Source organism: Vanacampus margaritifer, chromosome 2, assembly GCF_051991255.1.
Source record: "Vanacampus margaritifer isolate UIUO_Vmar chromosome 2, RoL_Vmar_1.0, whole genome shotgun sequence".
Lineage (NCBI taxonomy): Eukaryota > Metazoa > Chordata > Actinopteri > Syngnathiformes > Syngnathidae > Vanacampus > Vanacampus margaritifer.
Window position 1 is genome coordinate 25,174,638 of NC_135433.1, and position 19,311 is coordinate 25,193,948.

Sequence of the window (19,311 nt, forward strand, 5' to 3'; positions counted from 1 at the left end):
GGCACTGTTTTGACGAGCCATGTGGCGTACGGGTGGTCGCGGCGTCTTCAAATCAAGATGGTGAATTATTAATTTACTACTTATCCAAACTTGAAAGGCATGATGAAACTTGTCCTGAGCTTGATGTCAACTCCATCAAAAGGAAACAGTCAGGTGAACAAACAACCGCAAAGTATTAGAAGAATCCAAAGAGAGCTGAGGTAAACTAACTTCCACCACATCCAAGTGTTTCAACTAGTGACAGGGATGTAACGTTGCACAGGCTTGATGGGGAGGAAGAAGATGCGCAGGTCTTGATGCCAATTTTTTACTATCATTGCATTTTTTATAATTAATTAAAATTATAATATTATCATAAAATATTTATTTAGCACTGGCATTTTACAGTACAATATAAATTGAAATGTGCCCACACTGCAGACATGTTGGCCAAAGGTACATTAAACACCAAATGAGGGTTGAGCATTTTCTGGCGGTGAGATTGCACTCTATAGTCAATGTAGTTCGCACAGGAGGGGACGGATGCGTGTGGCGGGACAAGGTGCGGCGCACTTAAAGTGGGCACATTCACATTTTCACTAACGTTTAAAAATAAATAAATAAATTTGTTCGCACCAGCTAAATCAGCTTCGAGAACGGACTGCAAAGTGTCTATTTGAAATGCATTATTAAGATACACTTTAAAGTAAAGTGTTTTCTGTAAATCATGAGGTTGATGTGAAAGATTACTGTTAAGTAAAAATACTCGTTCAGCCATATTGTTCAGGCTTAGATCAGACTGAATTGTTTATTACGGGGTGGCGTAGCTGAGTGGTACAATGGTCGTCTTGAAACTCAGAGATTGTGGGTTTGATCCCATGCCATTGTGATCACGTCGAAGTATCATTGAGCAAGATACTGAACCCCCAGTTGCTCCTGATGCTGAATCAATAGTAGGTGAATGAGTAAGTTGAATGTTAAGAGCTTTGAGGGCCTTGTAAGGTGGAAAAGTACGATATAAATGAAGTACCATGATCACCCTCTTAAAATAATTGCCTAAGTCATTTTTTTGGCTTTTTTTTTTTTTGCCTTAATCACCTTGTGATGCAAATGGTTACATTTTTTCTTTCCTGAAAAATCTGAAAAGTTGATTTACCATTTACAAGGACAAATAAAATTTGTAAAAGAGTCATTTATGAACACTATGGATGTGCCAAAAAATCGATTCTGGTAAGAATCGTGATTCTCATTTAGTACAATTTAGAATCAATTTTAAATGTCCCAAAATCATTTTTATTTAAATTATTTTATACTGTCTTCCCCTGGTTTGTGTGTGCCTTTATTGGGTTCGCTGTTCATGTTGTACGTGATTTGGCCACTTAGGGGCAGTGTGGTTCCGCATGTTCTGATACACTATTAAGTTGTAGCCACATTAGAGAGTAGAAGGAAAAAGTTACGATCAAGTTATGCCAATAAAAGTTGTTGTTTTTTGCAGCGTAGGAAGATCATATGCCGGTGAGTAATGTTAAGATGCTTCTCTGTATGCATTCCTGAAGCGTTTTTTGGATGAATAGCCGTTCTCTTGAGTGCTAAAAGGGCTAATTAGCATTAACGAGTCAGACTAGAGTAGATCATGATGATACTTTGCACATCTATAAATCGATGCAAAAATCATTGCCAATCAAATCATTTTGAATCAAAAATGGTTCTGGATCAAAAATAGATTCTGAATCGAATTGCAGACCCAAAAATCTGAATTGAATCGAATCGTGAGACAGTCAAAGATTCCAACCTCTAATGAACACTTTTTTGCCTACTCTCTGCGACTCTCATCCTGCCTAAATTTGGCATTGCTTCTCAACAAAACCCAATGTATCACATTGCTTCATTTACACTAATATTTTGCTTGTTGAAATGTCCTCAAAATGTAACTGAATTGGTGTGAATCATAGAGATATCATATTACAATGTGAATTTGGTGATATCAGGAATTAAAGAGCTCTTAATACGGTTTTGGTAACTGCTGTTAAATTATGCAATTTGTAATTTGTGCTTTATTTTATTTTTACAGCTTGCATCATGCGCTGTAGCATTAATAGAAGGATGGACACCAGTGGAAAAAAGGAAGATAAAGAAAGCCTTCATTAACAAATGCCGCATTTGTTGTTCATGCAAAAAGAAAAGAAAAAAACAGCTTTAAAATAGACTTATTAATGTTAGGAGGCAGATAGAGTATCTGTTTCACTTTGAAGTTAAAAGCATAATTAGCCAAAAATGAAAATTTGATCCATTCACCCTCATGTAGTTAAAGTGTTCGGAGAGGTTTCTGGATCTTCCCAACACTACCGTCAGCCCCCCTAGGTGTTTGGATGACACAGAAACCTCTCCTAACACTTCATTTGCATGAGGGTGACTGAATAAAGGTTACATTTTCATTTTTGATGAACTGTTCATTGTTGTTGTTTGTATAATAATAATTTTAGTTACAGTAATTGTATATAAAATGGGACCTTTTCAAGTTATTTTTGTACAGTGTTTTGTTGAATTCAATAAAGAATATTATTATTAAGTTGGATCAAGATCACTTTATTCATCCCAAAAGCTCAGCTCATCAGCTCATCTGTCAATTTCTATAGAATTATAAAGCAAAATGACGGCTCTGCGTCCTTTCCTAGGTTGTTTTAGTTCAGTAAAACAAAAATCAAAAAAAAAAAACATTTTCATTAACAAAATAAAATAACAAAAATGCTTTTAAAAAACAACAACTATCTGCAACTACAATTTAAGCTTTACAAATAATAATTGAAGCAAAAATGTCCTTGATTTTGTCTTTGGCAATTCATTTAATTCATTTGCCGTTGAGGTTGATTTTAAATATATTTATATATATTTATATATATATATCTTGCCTTATTAAGTATTAATTTTATTAGCAATTGAATCATATTGTATATTTTAACTGGCCAAAATAACTATATTAGTTCCAGAAATCACAAATGTGTCTTTTAATCAATAAAGGCATGTAAAAGTGCAACATTACAATTACTTGTATTGTTATTGAACATATGGCCCATGTGGATCATAGTGTAGTGTGTACATTCTTCAGTGATGTCATGAAAAAACTTTTTTTTTCTAAGATTTTCAATCGTATCTCAGTATTGTTCATTTTCTTCATTAAGTCTCAGGTATGACTCCCTCTTTAATTTCTATGTCTCCCTTACTTCTCCTAGTGAATTTTAGGAGAAACAAATGAGAAACGTTTGAGACAAAAGAGAGAGTAAAATGAGACTGTGGGGAGATTCTCAAATTTGTCTCACGAGACAAAGACGAGCAAGCTTTGAGCTTTGAACAATTTTCCTCTGGGCTATCCTATTGAGTTGCTTTGTGTAGTTTCGGATCACGTCTTGTGTCGTCTTATGGTGTATTAGCTTATGTTGGGTTGCATTGTAGTATTGTTTTCTGTTGTATCATGTTATCTTGAGTTGCATCATCTTGTTGTGTTATGCTGTATTGTGTTGTGTTCATGTAGCTGCTTGTGTTTTGGTGCAGGCTAACGCGTGAGCACCAAGCAGATGGTGGGCTGGCTTCAGGCCCGAAGCTGCTGAGATGCTTAGGGCTACTTTGTCAGCTTTCAGCCCAACTACAAGGGTTCTCCTCCTCCTATTCCTATTTTTCTCTTCTTTGCTAAACAATTGGATGAGAAGCCGAAACACTTTAACTCACCCAATGTCGACAAACAAACAAACAAAAAAGGTGTGGGCAGCCGGCCGCACTGACTTTAAATTTTGATGGCAAATATGGGGCCAAAAAAATTCATCATTGAGGGCCGCCAATGGCCACCTCTCACAAGTTTGAGACCGCTCCTATGGAGGAAGTGCGTCAGCATCAGTGGTGAGCGTTCAGGGCCAGCAAAGCCTTCTCTGCTGTTTTACACACAAACTGTAGCACTGACCTACATTTACAACCTTTGCTTCATGAAACGTATTAATATTCACAACAGTCTGTTCTCTTCATTTTGTAGCGTTTTTCTTGGCTGACAATGGGACAAAGGGAATAAATTAATGTGTCAGTTTCTGGAATTACAAACTCCAAATGCTGAGAGTAGCATAATTAAATCTAGCTTAATCTCGTAACATAGATAATAGCTAGCATTTTAAACGTTATTTAGATGCTGTATGTATAAATCTACGTATGTATGTACATTAATACAGTGTATACATTTCTTTATTGATTGGAACTAGAAAACAAGATGAGCAATGTTTTAACAGCAGGTCAGAGGTTGTGATGTTTCTGGCTACAAGCAATTTTCTGTATTTGGTGTTTTTCCAGTCGTGCTTGTACAGTGTTGAGCCTTGGGGTTGGTTCACTGTGCTCCGGCTTCAAATATTTTCTTGTATAATTCTCGTGGTTGGCAGCAGACGTGCTGATGTGATTTACAGTGAGCGGACAGCTCATAATTCAACGGCGGTGAGGAAGAAGAACGGCCAGAAAGAAGGACAGACGGAACCACTGAGCCAGACTGATGATGTCGCTCTAGTCGAGTCAGGGTTGCGCTCCACGCACAGTGAATACTTGAAAATGATTCCATAACAGTGACATTTGACATTCAATGGCTTTCCTGTTATTCATTGAGTTACGTTATGGCCGCGGTAGTAGTAGTAGTCACTTTCCACTTATAGCACGTGTGACTAATTACAACATTTTAAGCTCCAAAGCAGACTCGGAACATTGTCGATCGTAGGAAGTGCAGCTGTACTTTGACTCACAGCTTGATCACCATGATAACCCCACCTTGATCGCTATGGTACCCATACCTTGTTCTCAATTGCTAACCTCCAGACCAAAGAAAATGAGATGTCAGAACCTCAAATGACGTCTGACTGGTATCTGATTGTAGCTGTAAATCTTCTCAGCTAGCATGTAATCTGATGACGGATGCCAATATTGGCGAATTGACAGACTCCACCAAGGTCCTGATGAGGAAAGCAGGCGTCAATAATCAGATTACTTCACATTTTGTTTATATCATAAGGTCTATTGATTTGAAATTGTCCCCAAGAAGTTTTCCACTCTTTCAAAGCAAGTGATTGATTGTTAATTCACTTTATTGATTCACTTACTGTGACGATGCTGCTGTTCTTATGCAGCATTCGAGGAAGTTGGACATATCCCACTTGGAATGTCCCAGTTCCAAACTCAAAGCGTTCAAAGCCAATGTAAACAACAAAGACGGCTGATTTTGATAAATTGTTTGTTGTTCTGGTTAACAGTCAGTCCAATCCTGTTGGGTTACGTCAAGTTACTTTTTTTGAATAACTAAAATTAATGTTGAAATAAATAAATAGATAAATATGTTTATACTTCTTGTAAAAAAGTTTTGCCACAGGGTTTTCCATTGTCGAGTGACGTCAGATTTAAACTGGTCGCTGAATTCAGGGTCCTTTGCTTTTTTTTACTTCGCAACTCGGATTTCCGAGTTTAAAAGGGCGTTCCCGTACATAGGTCCTCGTATTAAGTCGGAAAAGCCCGATTTCCCACCTTCCCTGAATGCAACATTAATGCTTTGGTCCAGTGGACACTTCTGCCTAGATTCCTCTAGCGCCTGTAGAACTTTTCCCTTGGTTAGCCAAGGGTCCAAAGTCCAAACAAAACAAGCTGAAGTGTACGACAGACAAAAACACATTAAGGCTCCGCCCAGCAGCAGCACGGCCGCACTGCCGGCATCCGCTAACTGGTGCCAATACGGTGGCTGCCGTGCCAAACCACGTGAACCAAATGAGTCAGACAACAGCCGCCCATGTTGGCACATATGGACCGTCCAGGTTTGACACGACCCCTTATGTCTCGGACGCCATGTTGTGTGCCGCCAAGGTGAGTTTATGCGTGACCTGTGTCGGAATGTGCAGGTGTATGCTGGGAGGGAGGTGTGAGGGCGGGCGAGCATGTGTTATGAGAGACAACATTAACCAATCGAGAGTGGGCGGACATCCTCGTTTCCTTCGCGCACAAAGACTGTTTTCGGGGCCTAATTGCTGTCAGTAGGCATTCTTCTACGGCAATTTGACTGTGTTTTCACTTAGGTCGCAATATCCTCCTTCCAGATGTCTTTTAAAGCGATGCGGCTGAACTAGATTGAACTGGACAATCTCAAATTGCAGCCTCAGCCTCACACACCTACCAATCGCAGCAATGGAAAAGCAATGAGCCATATTGTTTTATTGAACCGCAAATGACATGGAGCGATTGTCAAGGAAATAACAAATTGCCGCTGTCACTGAAGCTACAGAGTTATTTGTTAAGGATACAAATCAATATTGCCATTCACTGCTTTTCATGTATTGATGCAGAGGTGGGGAGTAATGAAGTACATTTACTACAAATTTGTAACTTTTTGGGTAAATAGTACTTGTCAGAGTGTTTTTAATGCAACATGCATTTTTGGTTGAGTTTTTTCACTTTTATTCGGATGCCTCCTGGACGCCTCCCTGGAGAGGTGTTCCGGGCATGTCCCACCGGCGGGAGGCCCTGAGGACGACCCAGGACACGCTGGAGAGAATATGCCTCTTGGCTGGCCTGGGAACGCCTTGGCATCCCGCTGGAGGAGCTGGTTGAAGTGGCTGGAGAGAGGGAAGTCTGGGCTTCCTTGTTAAAGCCGACCCGACCCAACCTCGGAAAAGCGGCAGAAGATGCACGGCTTGCCAAGCTTTCTGTTTCTGCTGATTGTGAGCTGTCTTTTTTATCTTTATTTTGTGATCAATTTGCCTGTGAAGCTCTTTGTCTGTGAAAGGTGCTATATAAATCAAATTTACTTACTTACTCACTTTATTTCTGCATTAAACAGGATATGCAATATTGGAAACAGTCAAATCTGGTGATTGAAAGGAAGAAAAATATTCACTCTCTAACTCAGAGGTGGGCAATCTCGGTACTGCAGGTTTCTCACTTCCAACGCTAGCTGATTCCAATCAACAGGATCGTTATCAGGCTTATGCAGAGCTTGCTTATGAGTTGATCATATATCAGCTGTGTTGGAGAAGGGCAGCATGCAAAACCTGCAGGACTTCGCCCCTCGATGCCCACCTCTGCTCTAACTGGATCACCCCATCTGCAGCCCCCACTTGCTCAATTACTCAAGTACCGGTAATTATTTGGAGGACTGTTTTTTACTTTCACTTGAGTCATGTTATTCTAATGCAATAGTATTCTATCTTGAGTACGACATTTGGCTACTAACTCTACCCACCTCTACATTAACGGCACTATATAGAGGAAACCCTATAGTCACGATACTACAAAATATCTAATTATATAGGGCACTATATAATAGATTGGTAGTGACTAGCCCAAATTTTGCTTGCCTGGTCTCAGTTCATCTTCATCACCTTTCCAAGCGGAGGCTGTCTCTCATTGGCTGCCTCCTCTCACTCACCGTTCCCTCCCGCCTGTTGTTGTAATGAGGCTTTTAAAGACCATCATGCATCAGAGCCCCCACCGCCTCTCTCTCGGGAAGGGGTGTAAATAAGCGCTCCTCCTCCCTCCCTTGCTCCCACAATCCATCCCTCCTCCTCCTGCTGCTCGCTTTCCCTTCACACGTCGTCGTGAGACGAGGTGAGGCGGCACGTTGCTGATTGTTACAGTCTGCGCCCCCCTTCCTCTCCTCGCCGCCTTCACCCTCACAGGGCGGCCGAATAACCTGGGGTTACACTTGCTGTCACCTCCCCCCCCACGCACCCCCTCCCTCTTACATCCAACGACATTCAACCTGCCCGAACCCCCCAACCCCTTCCTCTACACTCTAATCCCAGCCTGGCGACTGAAGGCTCAGGCAAGGGAAGAAGAAGGAGTAGGAGTAGGCGCGTGGGAGCAGCATGGAGGGCAGCTTTGACACCGAGGAGAGTTTTGATGACCCGTCGTGTCTTGCCCCGCAGCCGCCCGGATCTGTGTCACCCGCAAGGAGGCGAGTCCATGAGGTTAAGGAGACCAAAACCACGGTAAGTGACTTATTTATCCATCTTCAGCCTGACTGTGTGTTTGGATTCCCATCTGTAAACAATCCATCCATTTTCTATGGCGCTGATCTGCATTAGGGTTAGGGTGAGCTGGAGTCCCCCACCTGACAGACAAACAACGGATTGGTCGCCAGTCAATGTCCTGTCAGATATTAAAAAATAAGTCTCATGCACCGAACATACATGTTTTTGGAATGTAGGGGGTAGCCGGAATACCCGGAGAAAACCCACACATACAATCGCGCATTCACCGTGCTGCCCTGTAACACGGTCAATAAATAAAAAAGATGCTGAATTCCTTCTACTTGGTCCTCATCTTCTCGTGCTGTTCATTTAAGTCACTACGTTCGTAGCTGTTTTTACTTTGTCTGTTAATGATGCGTAGAGACATGGGAGGCTGAAACGCAGGTTTTGTGACCCGCGGCAGAGATGCAGCAGGTCCAGTTACCATGGCTACAGAAGGCTGACATCAATGCTGAAATAATGTAAGAAAAAGATGCAAAAAAAAGCTTTTTTTCTGGCTACTCAATCAGGCAAACAACACTACGGGGGAAACAACTGAACATTTAGCATTTATGACCGAAATGGACTATTGTGAAAAAATTATGGTTGGTGGCACAACAAGCAATTGTGCACCGCACATCTACCAACACGATACACTGGAAAACTGCAACCTGAAACCTGTATTAGGTTTTGAGCCTCCACATACAGAGAAGAATCAGCCAATAATAAAGGACAGCAAGTGGACATAATTCTGGAAAACGAGCCATGAGAAATGCCTTCCACAACCAAGAAAGGCATAAAAAGGCGCGACCCGAGATCTTGTAACGAAAAATAACATAGTAGAACTCTGAGCTCCCATAATAGGAATTAATCCACACCATTATAGAGCAAGCAGATGCAGTACATAGAGCTCCAATAGTGTATCTAAAAAGCTCATAGAGGGACCCCGGGATTGACCAAATGGTCCACCACTGTGTGAGCCACTGTCTGTCCCAGTCCCTACATGCTCTTAGAGAATGCCATGGGGCCCAAAGCAGTTATTCTAAAAAAAATTAGTGTTTAATTAAAGCAGGTGATTCTGTTTTGTGTGTTGTCTTCTTCCTGTCTGGGACCATGATTGACAGAGAGCAATAGAGTTAGTGAAATACTTGGACGAAGGAGAGCAAAAGAATTTGACAAGAATATTTTACGTAATCAAGAACGAAAATAGACACATGGAAGACGATCAGCTACCCTCGTCATTCCGACCGTAACGATGCCGATCAGTGATCCAGCAGCATAATACCTGGCCATAACCTGCCGGGCAGCATCTACAAAGCCAAAGTCTTCTAGGAGGAATATGGTTGCAAAATTGAAACTTAATAGAGCTGATGGAAGGTCACCACCAGAAGTAGAACTTGCACCTTGATTTGACTCAACACAGGAAACTTCAACCGGCCCGGACACGGTATGGATATATCCATTGACAGCTTGTGGTGGTGCATGGCTGTTCTTAGTTGGAGTGATTGGTCCAATTAGAATGTTCACTAGTATGCACTTTGCCCTCACTAGTGAGATCATTTTGCACACTAACACTAGAGTGACAGGAGTCACAGATACACTATAGTAAAATTTTTCCACAACTAGTGTAGCACTAGTATTGCCAGGTCTGGTCTATTAGCAGTACACAAATAAACCTTAAACGAAAACTTCTGTGGTGGATTAGTAACACTACTTTGCCTGCTACTAAGCCGTTAGTGTTTTTGTTTGAAATCTTTGGTATGCAGCCTATGGTGCTACTAGTAGGTACTACTAGTACATCCACTATTAAGACAACTCAATGCAGTAGTGCCTTGTTAGTTTTACGCCAAACTGTGCTACGGTATTTACTACTAGTGATATTATGAAATTCTACTAGTTAACATCTCGTCTGGTCAACAAGTGTACAGTTTTTTGTTACTAGTAACATACTTTAAGTTGTTCAATACTACACAGTAAATTCAGCAGAGTAAATTTGACCCTATTCAGAGTGGGACCAAATAAGCTAAGTTTTATAGTAATATTAACACTTGGAAGAGAGTATTGAAAAAATAAAAAAAAATAAAAAATAAAAAAAGTCACTCAGGGGTTGAGGAACAAACTTCAGCTTGGGAGACAGTCGATCTACTCTCTGAGCCACGCAGCTCCTATATCACTTGATGTTTTTGGTCTTCTCTTGGATATAAGCAAACAGTAGGAGTGGCATAGCTCAGGTGGTAGTGTGGCAGTCTCCCAAGTTGAAGGTCGTGAGTTCGTTCCTGAACCCTTGAGGGACTTTTTTTTTAAATTCTTTATTTTATCCCTTCCAAGTGTAACTATTATTTTAAAACGAGTCTATTCGATCCCACTCTAAATAGAGTAAGATTTACTCTAAATAGAGTCAAATTTACTCTGCAGAATTTACTGTGTAGTGGGGAAATAGAGCGTACTCATACGTAGAACTAAAGTTGGATAGCCTCAGATAAGCGGAAGATAGTGAATGAATGGTTTTAAAGCCATACTAGTATCCCAAAAAGTCTCACTAGTAGTGGAAAAAACATTTGTAGTAATACAGTCATTTTCCTAGTGCACTGAATTGTCTTACTAGTGAGGACAAAAGTGTACTAGTACATAGATCTTAAGCTGGATATGGACTGCTCAAACGGCTTTTCACACACACAAATTCATTCGTCAATGTGACGTCAGGTGTTTTTGTGCGGCTCACATTACACTCGGGCACACACCGTTGTCATGGAGACACACATACACACGCATGGTTGACCCTCAGCTTGAAGATGGAGCCATAACCTTGTTTTCACCGTCACTGTCACTTGTTTGAGGGAGGTGGGTCATTTAGACCCTGGTTGTGGAAAACATTTTGTGCGGATCCGGCGATGAAAAATGTAAGCGGAGGCAACAGATTGTTTTTTTTGGAGGGGGAAATGTGTTGAGAGGGCAAGTCATGTGTTGCCTAGCAACAGCCGAATCGAGCATGCCAGCAGATCATATCATCTTACATTGCCGTATCATGATCGACCAGGCCCTTACCAGTGCCGGATGTTGCTGGGCGACGACGCGGTGTGATAAACGTGTCGCATGGCGGGCGTCTGCATGGCAACCGTTGTCAAGGCAACTGTCACTTTGATCTAACAGCCGGAAAATTAACAAAGTGACGCTCGCTAAATTGGCCACTTTTTCGCGATGTGTCCCGAAGCCAATTGTGTGTGTGCGCGTGTGCACGTACATGTGCGCAATTATGTAAGCGGGTTGTGTTAGTCATCTGCTTGTGGTCCACTGGGACATTATGGGATGGAGGCTTGATGTTGGTCAGTGTGAAACAGTGCTGATTAAGCCTCACATTGCTTCATACAAAGGCTCACATTCATCGCAGACAAAATACTCCCACCACAGGACAGTATCACCTTGATTTATGAATGTAATTTGTTCTGTGACCAAGCTCTTAACTCAATTTACTCATCTCAACTAAATTTTCCCCAATTGAAATGCTGTTAATCTATTCCAGTCACCCCAAAAAAATGCACAATTTTTGTTTTTAAGCCATTTTGCCTATTGCCAATTCCTAGCTCCACCCCCGGTTGTCATGGCAACCAAATCTGTCTAAAGCCTATCCTAGCTAGCATTGGGCTAGAGGCGTGTTACACCCTAGACTGGTCGCCTGTCAGTGGCAGGGTACATATGGACGATTAACAGAATGGTCGGGCCTTCCCATTCACAAACAATGGAATTGTCGCTAGACAATGTCAGAGTACATGAAAACTCCACATAGGAATGGCAGATTTGAACCCTGAACCTCATAACTGTGAAGCAGACGTACTAACCACTCAACCATTGCCAAATGCGGCTTGCTGCGTAAGACAGTATGTCAGCTGATCTGTACCTGGCCTGATTTTTATGCGTGTGCGCTCTGGTCGAGTGGTGACAGTCGATCCAACACAGATGGAATCACCACTGTGTGTGTGGTGATGATACAGATGGTGTGTGTGTGTTACGTAATTTTAACCGTGAGACTAATTAGAGACGTACGCTGGAGTCTTGACACGGACCACACTGACCATGTTAGCCCTTTCCTCCCCCATCCTCCCTGAAGGCTTCCATGTCGTCGTGGCAACTGAGCTTTTCAAGCTGACTGCTTGACCTTTTTCCTCTTCCACAATGACACCGCTGCTTTACATCACAAATGTTTTCTACACTTTCCTTCTTCCTACTCTGACTTCCTGTCTGATGTGCTCCTGATGTGACTTCCTGTATGTACCTGCTCTGACCTTTGTTTGGACTTTGGTTCCAACTGTGTGCAGATCAATGGCGTGACATTTCCTCTTCCCGGAGAAGGGCCTGAGCAGCAACTGCTCAAACCCAACGAATGGAGCTACTGCGATTACTTCTGGGTCAGTTCTACAAAAATGTCACTCTGAAGCCTCAAATGCACGTACAGTAAACTCCTATTTATTTTGGCTATATTTTACACACCCACTCGCCAAATGTGATTTTTTTTTTTTTATGGTTTCATTTAACACCACTGAGTTGAAGTGTACTGTAAATTGACAAATAAAACAAAATAGAATTCAACATTGTTTATTTAAACATTTAAACACCAAAATGTTCAACCAAACTTGAAAAGTGGACTTCCTGTGTATGAGCTGGACTTCCTGTCTTGCAGACGGACAAGAAGGACCCCCAGGGGGCCACGTCGGTGGGCGGCTTTGAGGTTCTGCTGCAGAAGCAACTGAAGGGCAAACAGATGCAGAAGGAGATGGCTGAGTTTGTCCATGAGAGGTACAAATGCCATCTCATAAAATTACACAAGTATTTTTTTTTCAAGAGGACAAATGGGACAAGCTCATTTCTTAATATAGAATTGAAAATGTGGATTTAATATACAGTATAGAAAATATTTAATTTCATTCTAAAAATTCTATTAAATTCTAATAAATAAACACATTTAAAATTGTATTAGCCACAATTAATGTTGTAATTATAGTTAACCAACAATGATTTAATAAAATGTTCATTGATACAATTGTTTCTCATTAAATTATTTTTATTTTAGCTCAAACAATGAATAAAATAATGTGATAAATCAGTGCAAAGTAAAGTTATAAAATGAATACATACATTGAAATGAATCAATCTTAATAAAAAAAAAAATCTGCTAATTTTGGAAAAGCAAAAGATAACCTACAGTCACTACACATTACAACAAAACCACAAAATGGCCGAATGGATTCCCACAATAGCTCATTGTCTTCATTCTGCAGGCAAAATTTGCCGTTTTGAATCCAAAATAGGTCACCTACGTAAAATAATCCGATGAGAAAATATTTCAGGGGGGATAACCAGAGAGTCAGTACATCAATGAACTCCGGGTGAGATGGGTACGGAAGACGCCACCGATTCACGTTAAATCAAACGGTGCCATGTTCCGAAGCGATTCTTAAATTGTGACTGTCCGGAATGTGTTGGTAATTTTCTATGGCTCACTTGAACGCAGCAGTGTACGCACAACCAGTGTACTGACGTCACCCACTCCCGCTAGATTTCATTCACTCTACGCTAAAATGCATTTCCGGGTTTGGGATTTGAGTTAATAAGCAAGCGAGATTTGACCGCCAGCAAGCCAAACGAGATTGAAGCTTCGTCGGTAGCACCGCCGCAACGCCTGCCTCTCCTCGGCACGGACCACAACGCGGACATAGTAGATGTCCGTCTTCACCCACCGATTTGAATCATGTTATAAGGTGTGTAGCTTTACCATCGTTATAATATATTACTTATACCATATTTATAATTTTATGGGTAACGATAAAACGAGAGTTATGTTTGTAACTACAGTTCTATGAGTCCCGAACGACCGCCATGTGGCGGTGCTGAAACAGCACGGAAATCCCCCACGCGCATGCGTCACTCGAGAAAGAATTCATAAAAGGACCTTTCCAAAGTTTCTGGCTGACGTGATCCTCATGTATAAAAGTGGATTGTAACCGGAACCCACTTGAATGCAGAAAATACTGTTTTTTCAACATCCATCCACGGTCCGATACATGTAGCAAAGACGTTCGCATTTTCGCAAACGGTGTTTCTTGACACCATAAAATCTTTAACATTAAAACTCCCATCCCTGACACCCACCGCCAAGACCCCCCACCACCACCCCGGTTTGATATTACTGGCCAAAATTTTGGTCCTAGTCCTTTTCACCTTTTTCACCCCTGACCCGTTTTCATGCCTGATTCTGTTTGTGTTCCAGGATCAAGATTGAAGAGGAATATGCCAAGAACTTGTCCAAACTTTCTCTCAGCACTCTGGCAGCACAGGAAGAAGGGTGAGAGGGTGGCAACTTCTTTGGATTTTTGGTTTGGTTCAAATCAGTTGCAGGTCAGGCTCAAAATTCAAATTAGGTTCATATAAAGCTCACATCAGGTTCAGATCAAATTCAAATCAGGCTCAGATCAGGTTCAAATTAGGTTAACATTAGGTCCAAATAACATTGAAATTGGGTTAATAGCAGATTCAGATCAATTCAAATCAGTTTCGGAATAGCCTGACTGACCTTTCAACATAAAATATCAACCTAGGAGAAAACATGTAAATCAAATGTCAAAGGAAGTTTACTATCTTTTCAAGTTGTACAGCATTTGCATGATGTCATTCAAATGAAAGCTAATTCTCATGCAGTGTAGCACACTCACACACAATAAACATGTTGCCATTACAAAGTAATTGAGTGACTAGTGTACTTGATTAAATGACTTGATTAGCTGGTGTACTTAATGAAGTGTTTGTTGTTTGTGTTCAGGACCCTGGGAGAAGCTTGGACTCAGCTGAAGAAAAGTCTACATGACGAAGCCGAAGTCCACCTCAAGTTCTCCAACAAGGTAACGTTTTCATTAGTTTAACTCATTCACTGCCATTGACGGCTATAGACGTCAAAAATTCATTTAAACTATTTCTATTAGTTTAACATTTCCCCCCTTTTGTTAATAAGAGTGTGAAACCCTTGTTTTATTGTACATTTAGAACAGATATAAAATTTGTGATTAATCGTGAGTTAGCTAGTGAAGTCATGCGATTAATTACAATAAAAAAATTGAATCGCCTGATGCCCCTAATTTTTTAATAATCTTTTCTTTTCTTTTCTTTTTTAAATCGCAAGGCGATTAATTTTTTTTAATTATAATTAATCACATGACTTCAGTAATTAACTTACGATTAATCACAAATTTGATATCTGTTCAAAATGTACAATAACAAAATTGGTCGGGGGGGTTCATACTCTTATTAGCAAAAGTATAAAACTAATAGAAATAGTTCAAAAGAATTTTTGACGTCTATAGCCGGCAATGGCAGTGAATGAGTTAATTGGCTGGTAGTTCCGCTACTTAGTAGCATGATTTGTTGATTAGTGACACAAACACTCGTTTATATAGTTTGTTCATTTGCAAATTTTGAGAATTAAATCGAGACACACATTCATCTGCGTCTTGTCTTCAACATGAAAGCTTGACTCTGCCATGGCTTTTATTTTGAAAACATAATGCATTCCATCCTGGTAGGATGACTTTGTTGTGTTTAGCTTCACTCCGAGGTTGAGAAGCCTCTGCTGACATTCCGAGCCGACAACTTCAAGAAGGACCTGAAGAAGTACGACCATCACATCGCAGACCTCAGGAAACAGCTCGCCAGCCGATATGCCGGTGTCGAGAAGGTACTCGTCATATTTATTCTTCATACTGCCTTCTGCACAGTGGCGCCCCCTTCAGGACATCTTCTGCAACATGCTTTTTTCAGGCCCGTAAAGCCCTGGCCGAGCGTCAGAAAGATCTTGAAGTCAAGACGCAACAGCTAGAAATCAAACTCAGCAACAAGACGGAAGAAGATATCAAGAAGGCTCGGAGGAAATCCACACAAGCAGGTTACACCACACAACAAAATTAGAACATCGTGCTCCTAGTGGCCAGTCCATTCTTTGTCTAGCCGTGTCCATGGATGTATGTTTCATCAGAGAATTAAGGGATGTCATTTTTCATGAACTCACTCTTGATTGTCATCTGGTGGCAATTGGAAAAAAGGACCATTTTTTTGTATATATCATTTTATGTCCGTGTTTGTGTTTGTGCATTCTTCAGGAGACGACCTGATGCGCTGTGTGGACCTTTACAACCAGGCTCAGTCCAAGTGGTTTGAGGAGATGGTGACCACCAGCATGGTAAATTAAGAACAATGACTCCTTTTAATGGGGAAAAATGCTTCTTTCATTAGAACAAGGTTCAACTATAACATAGATAAAAAGGATCAATGATGATCTGTATGCTGTTGTTTATGACACACAATGTTGTCTGGCGCCCAATCAGGAGCTGGAGAAGCTGGAGGTGGATCGCATCGAGTGGATCCAGCAACATCTGCGTCAGTACACGACGCTGAGGCACGAGACCGACATGTTCAACCAAGGCGTGAGTCGAAACCAACATTTGGTCACAATGCAGACTCGGAGTTATGGGGTGGAAGGGGGACTACTCAATTTATATGGGACACAATAGTTCATATGTTATAAATAAAATGTATTATTATTATTATTATTATTATTATTATTATTATTTAAAGCAACACACCACAGAAAATTCATTGTCCTTCATCTGATAAATTAGGCAGTGTGTATAAATATTAATAGTGCAAATATCAATGACATCTGATTTCCTGAAGAAAAAAATAATAATTAAAGGGGGATGTCAACCAGAATGTTTGTTTTTAGACTAAACTTGTCTATACTGTTGTAAAAACATTTTTATTATACATTAACATACACATCAAAAAAGAAATGTGCTTGAATCTACAAAATAATAATAAAAATTAGAGCTGTCAATTGATTAAAATTTTTAAGCAGATTAATCACTTCTTAGAATTTTGATTAATCGCTTAATTAAAAAAACTTTTTTTATCAACATTTTTTGCTTGCCAAATATTAAGAGCACCTGTTATGTGTTATTTATTTCGACATTTAATGTTATGACGTCTTCAACATTTTTTCATCCATTGCACACTTTCTCGAATCAGTTAATTACTTGCATAATTAAAAATGGGGGGAATGACCCCAATATTTTTGACATGAATGAATATTTATATAATAATATAATTTACTTTAATGCATGTAGTTATGTTTATTGCTCAAACACAACCTGTGCTACCTTTAACGTAGCCATCTGCTGTTAAGCTAAAGGATCATCTGTTTACTAGTGCGATTAATCTGCATTAATACATGATAAATGCGCAAATTTTTTGATTAATTAATTAATTAACGCTTTAACTTTGACAGCACTAATAATAATGAATGTACAAATCTGTGTATGGATGAAGTGCAGACATCATATAAAACATATTAACAAAACAAACTGACTTTAGCACTGTTTGTATCTGCCTTTTTACAACTTGTCTTTAATACAAATACTTCAAAATGGAGCTTCTATTTGCTGAAAAAAAAATCATGTTCATGACCTACTCCACACACGCACGCCACACGTTAGTAAGCTTGCCAATAGCAGCATGACATAGAGACATTAATATTAACACTTGTTTCCCTCTTTAGCAAGTAGCATCATGATTGAGAAGCAAAAAAAAAGCAGACTAGTGATGAAAATAATGTGTTGGTGTTGAGTGATAGAAGGTCCTTCTAGTCTTCGAGAAGTCAATTTCTATCTGGTCAAGATTATTTTAGCTTCTCCTTGACCATGATTGGACCATTTTCTAATAAAAAGGCAAGCAGGTGAGAAATAATAAGGCTGCAATACCTTATTGTGTCCAGACGGTGGAGCCGGTGGACCAGCTGCTGCAGAAGGTGGACCCAGGCAAAGACCGAGAGCTTTGGGTCCAAGACAACAAGACAGGCCACGTCAGGCCCGTGGACTTGGACATTTGAAGCTAGGGGCAGCCACAACCACAACCAGCATGTTCCTAGTACATGTGAACCCTGCTCGCGTCTTCTTCTTCTGCTGTAGTTACGTCACTCAAGTTTTCTTCAACGTTTTGGTGTCTTGTTAAAAAAAAAAAAAAAAAGTCTTGATATGATTCTCATTTATTTTTGGATATCAAGAGAAACTCGTGTTGGAATATTTTCCTATTTTCAAAGATGGCTGCTGGACACGCATGCTTCTTCTCCGCATACGAAAACCTAGATGGGATGCGGGAAAAAGTTGGACGGCGTCACAGCAGAAAACCTTCTTGTGCCTCAAGTGTTTGTAAGGAACCCCGGAGACCACATGGCCACATTTTAGTTTTCATGTCGTGTCATACTTGTTCCGTGCACTCGCCAGATACATAAGCAAGTATGCAAGGTGAGGGTGCAACTGAGAAAGTTGATACATAGGATACATAACGCACTTACTAATTTGCACGAGATTTATAAAGCACAACGTGATTGGTCCGAGGGCCGTGGGTGCTGATGTATATTTCTGATCGGGATATATATGCTCCACTACAACTTTTTTTTTTTCAGTCTATCGTTGTGGCCTGGTACCAAATGTCCCGCGGACCGTTGGTTGGGGACCACTCATTTAGAGCACACGTGATTTAGTAATTTACACACGCCAGATGCATAAAGTGCAGGTACGACTTACTGAGCTGTGCTCATGAAATAGGTAAGAGCCAAATTCCACAAACGACTTATATATGAGTTAGTTATAAATATAAACAAAATATTTTATTATTGTGTGTGTGTTTTTTTGTTTTGTTTTTTAAAGAACATGTTCATGTTGTCTCTTCCGGGTTCCTTGTTCGCCAACATTTCCATTGTCTTATTTTTGCTATGCGTACACAGATGGCGCCCCCTTACTGCATGTGCAGTATGTGTGTGTGAGTGTGTACATTTTGTTTGTATGTTTCATTTCAATTCAATTTTGTGGTCTTTTCTGATCACTCGTGTTTTGTTGTCGTTTGTTGTATTCGATGTTTGCTGCCCTCGTGTGCTGTCCGTCTCATCTTTTTTGGGAATGTTTTTGGTGAGCAAAATGTGGAATGCATCCTGTCTGTCAGATTAATAATACATAATTATCAAAAGAATAATAAAGCTCCTCTTGGAAAAGTCCACTTGTGCTCTTGGTTATGTAAGCGCAACATGAGAGAGGAACAACCTTCTGGGGAAATCTGACCTTTTTTGTCCAGAGAGCATGCTGGCAAGGACAGTGATGCAGGTACAGCTTCATGTAACACAAAAAAGAGATAAGTATTTATGAAGCATAAAAAATCCTCAAAGAGGATAACTGAGGTTAAATTTGACATTGTGATGGATATTCTGGTTTTCAGTTTGTAGTTACTT

At 40.3% G+C, this 19,311-nt stretch overlaps 1 protein-coding gene across 1 annotated transcript; it reads left to right on the top strand.

Moving 5' to 3' along the window:
- The first annotated feature begins 7,468 nt into the window (after positions 1 to 7,468).
- gas7a (growth arrest-specific 7a) lies at positions 7,469 to 19,080 on the top strand. Its single transcript, XM_077558428.1, has 10 exons — positions 7,469 to 7,970; positions 12,305 to 12,394; positions 12,667 to 12,782; positions 14,254 to 14,328; positions 14,803 to 14,881; positions 15,580 to 15,711; positions 15,795 to 15,918; positions 16,133 to 16,212; positions 16,358 to 16,456; positions 17,803 to 19,080. The coding sequence occupies exons 1-10, from the start codon at positions 7,848 to 7,850 to the stop codon at positions 17,914 to 17,916; spliced, it is 1,032 nt and encodes a 343-aa protein (XP_077414554.1). The 5' UTR covers positions 7,469 to 7,847; the 3' UTR covers positions 17,917 to 19,080.
- Positions 19,081 to 19,311: the final 231 nt, after the last annotated feature.

Bases quoted from the DNA above. Each gene is read 5' to 3' on its own strand.
- gas7a (XM_077558428.1), top strand. From the start codon at position 7,848: ATGGAGGGCAGCTTTGACACCGAGGAGAGTTTTGATGACCCGTCGTGT. The intron at 7,971-12,304 runs GTAAGTGACTTA...AACTGTGTGCAG, and splicing joins TTAAGGAGACCAAAACCACG to ATCAATGGCGTGACATTTCC. The intron at 12,395-12,666 runs GTCAGTTCTACA...CCTGTCTTGCAG, and splicing joins GCTACTGCGATTACTTCTGG to ACGGACAAGAAGGACCCCCA.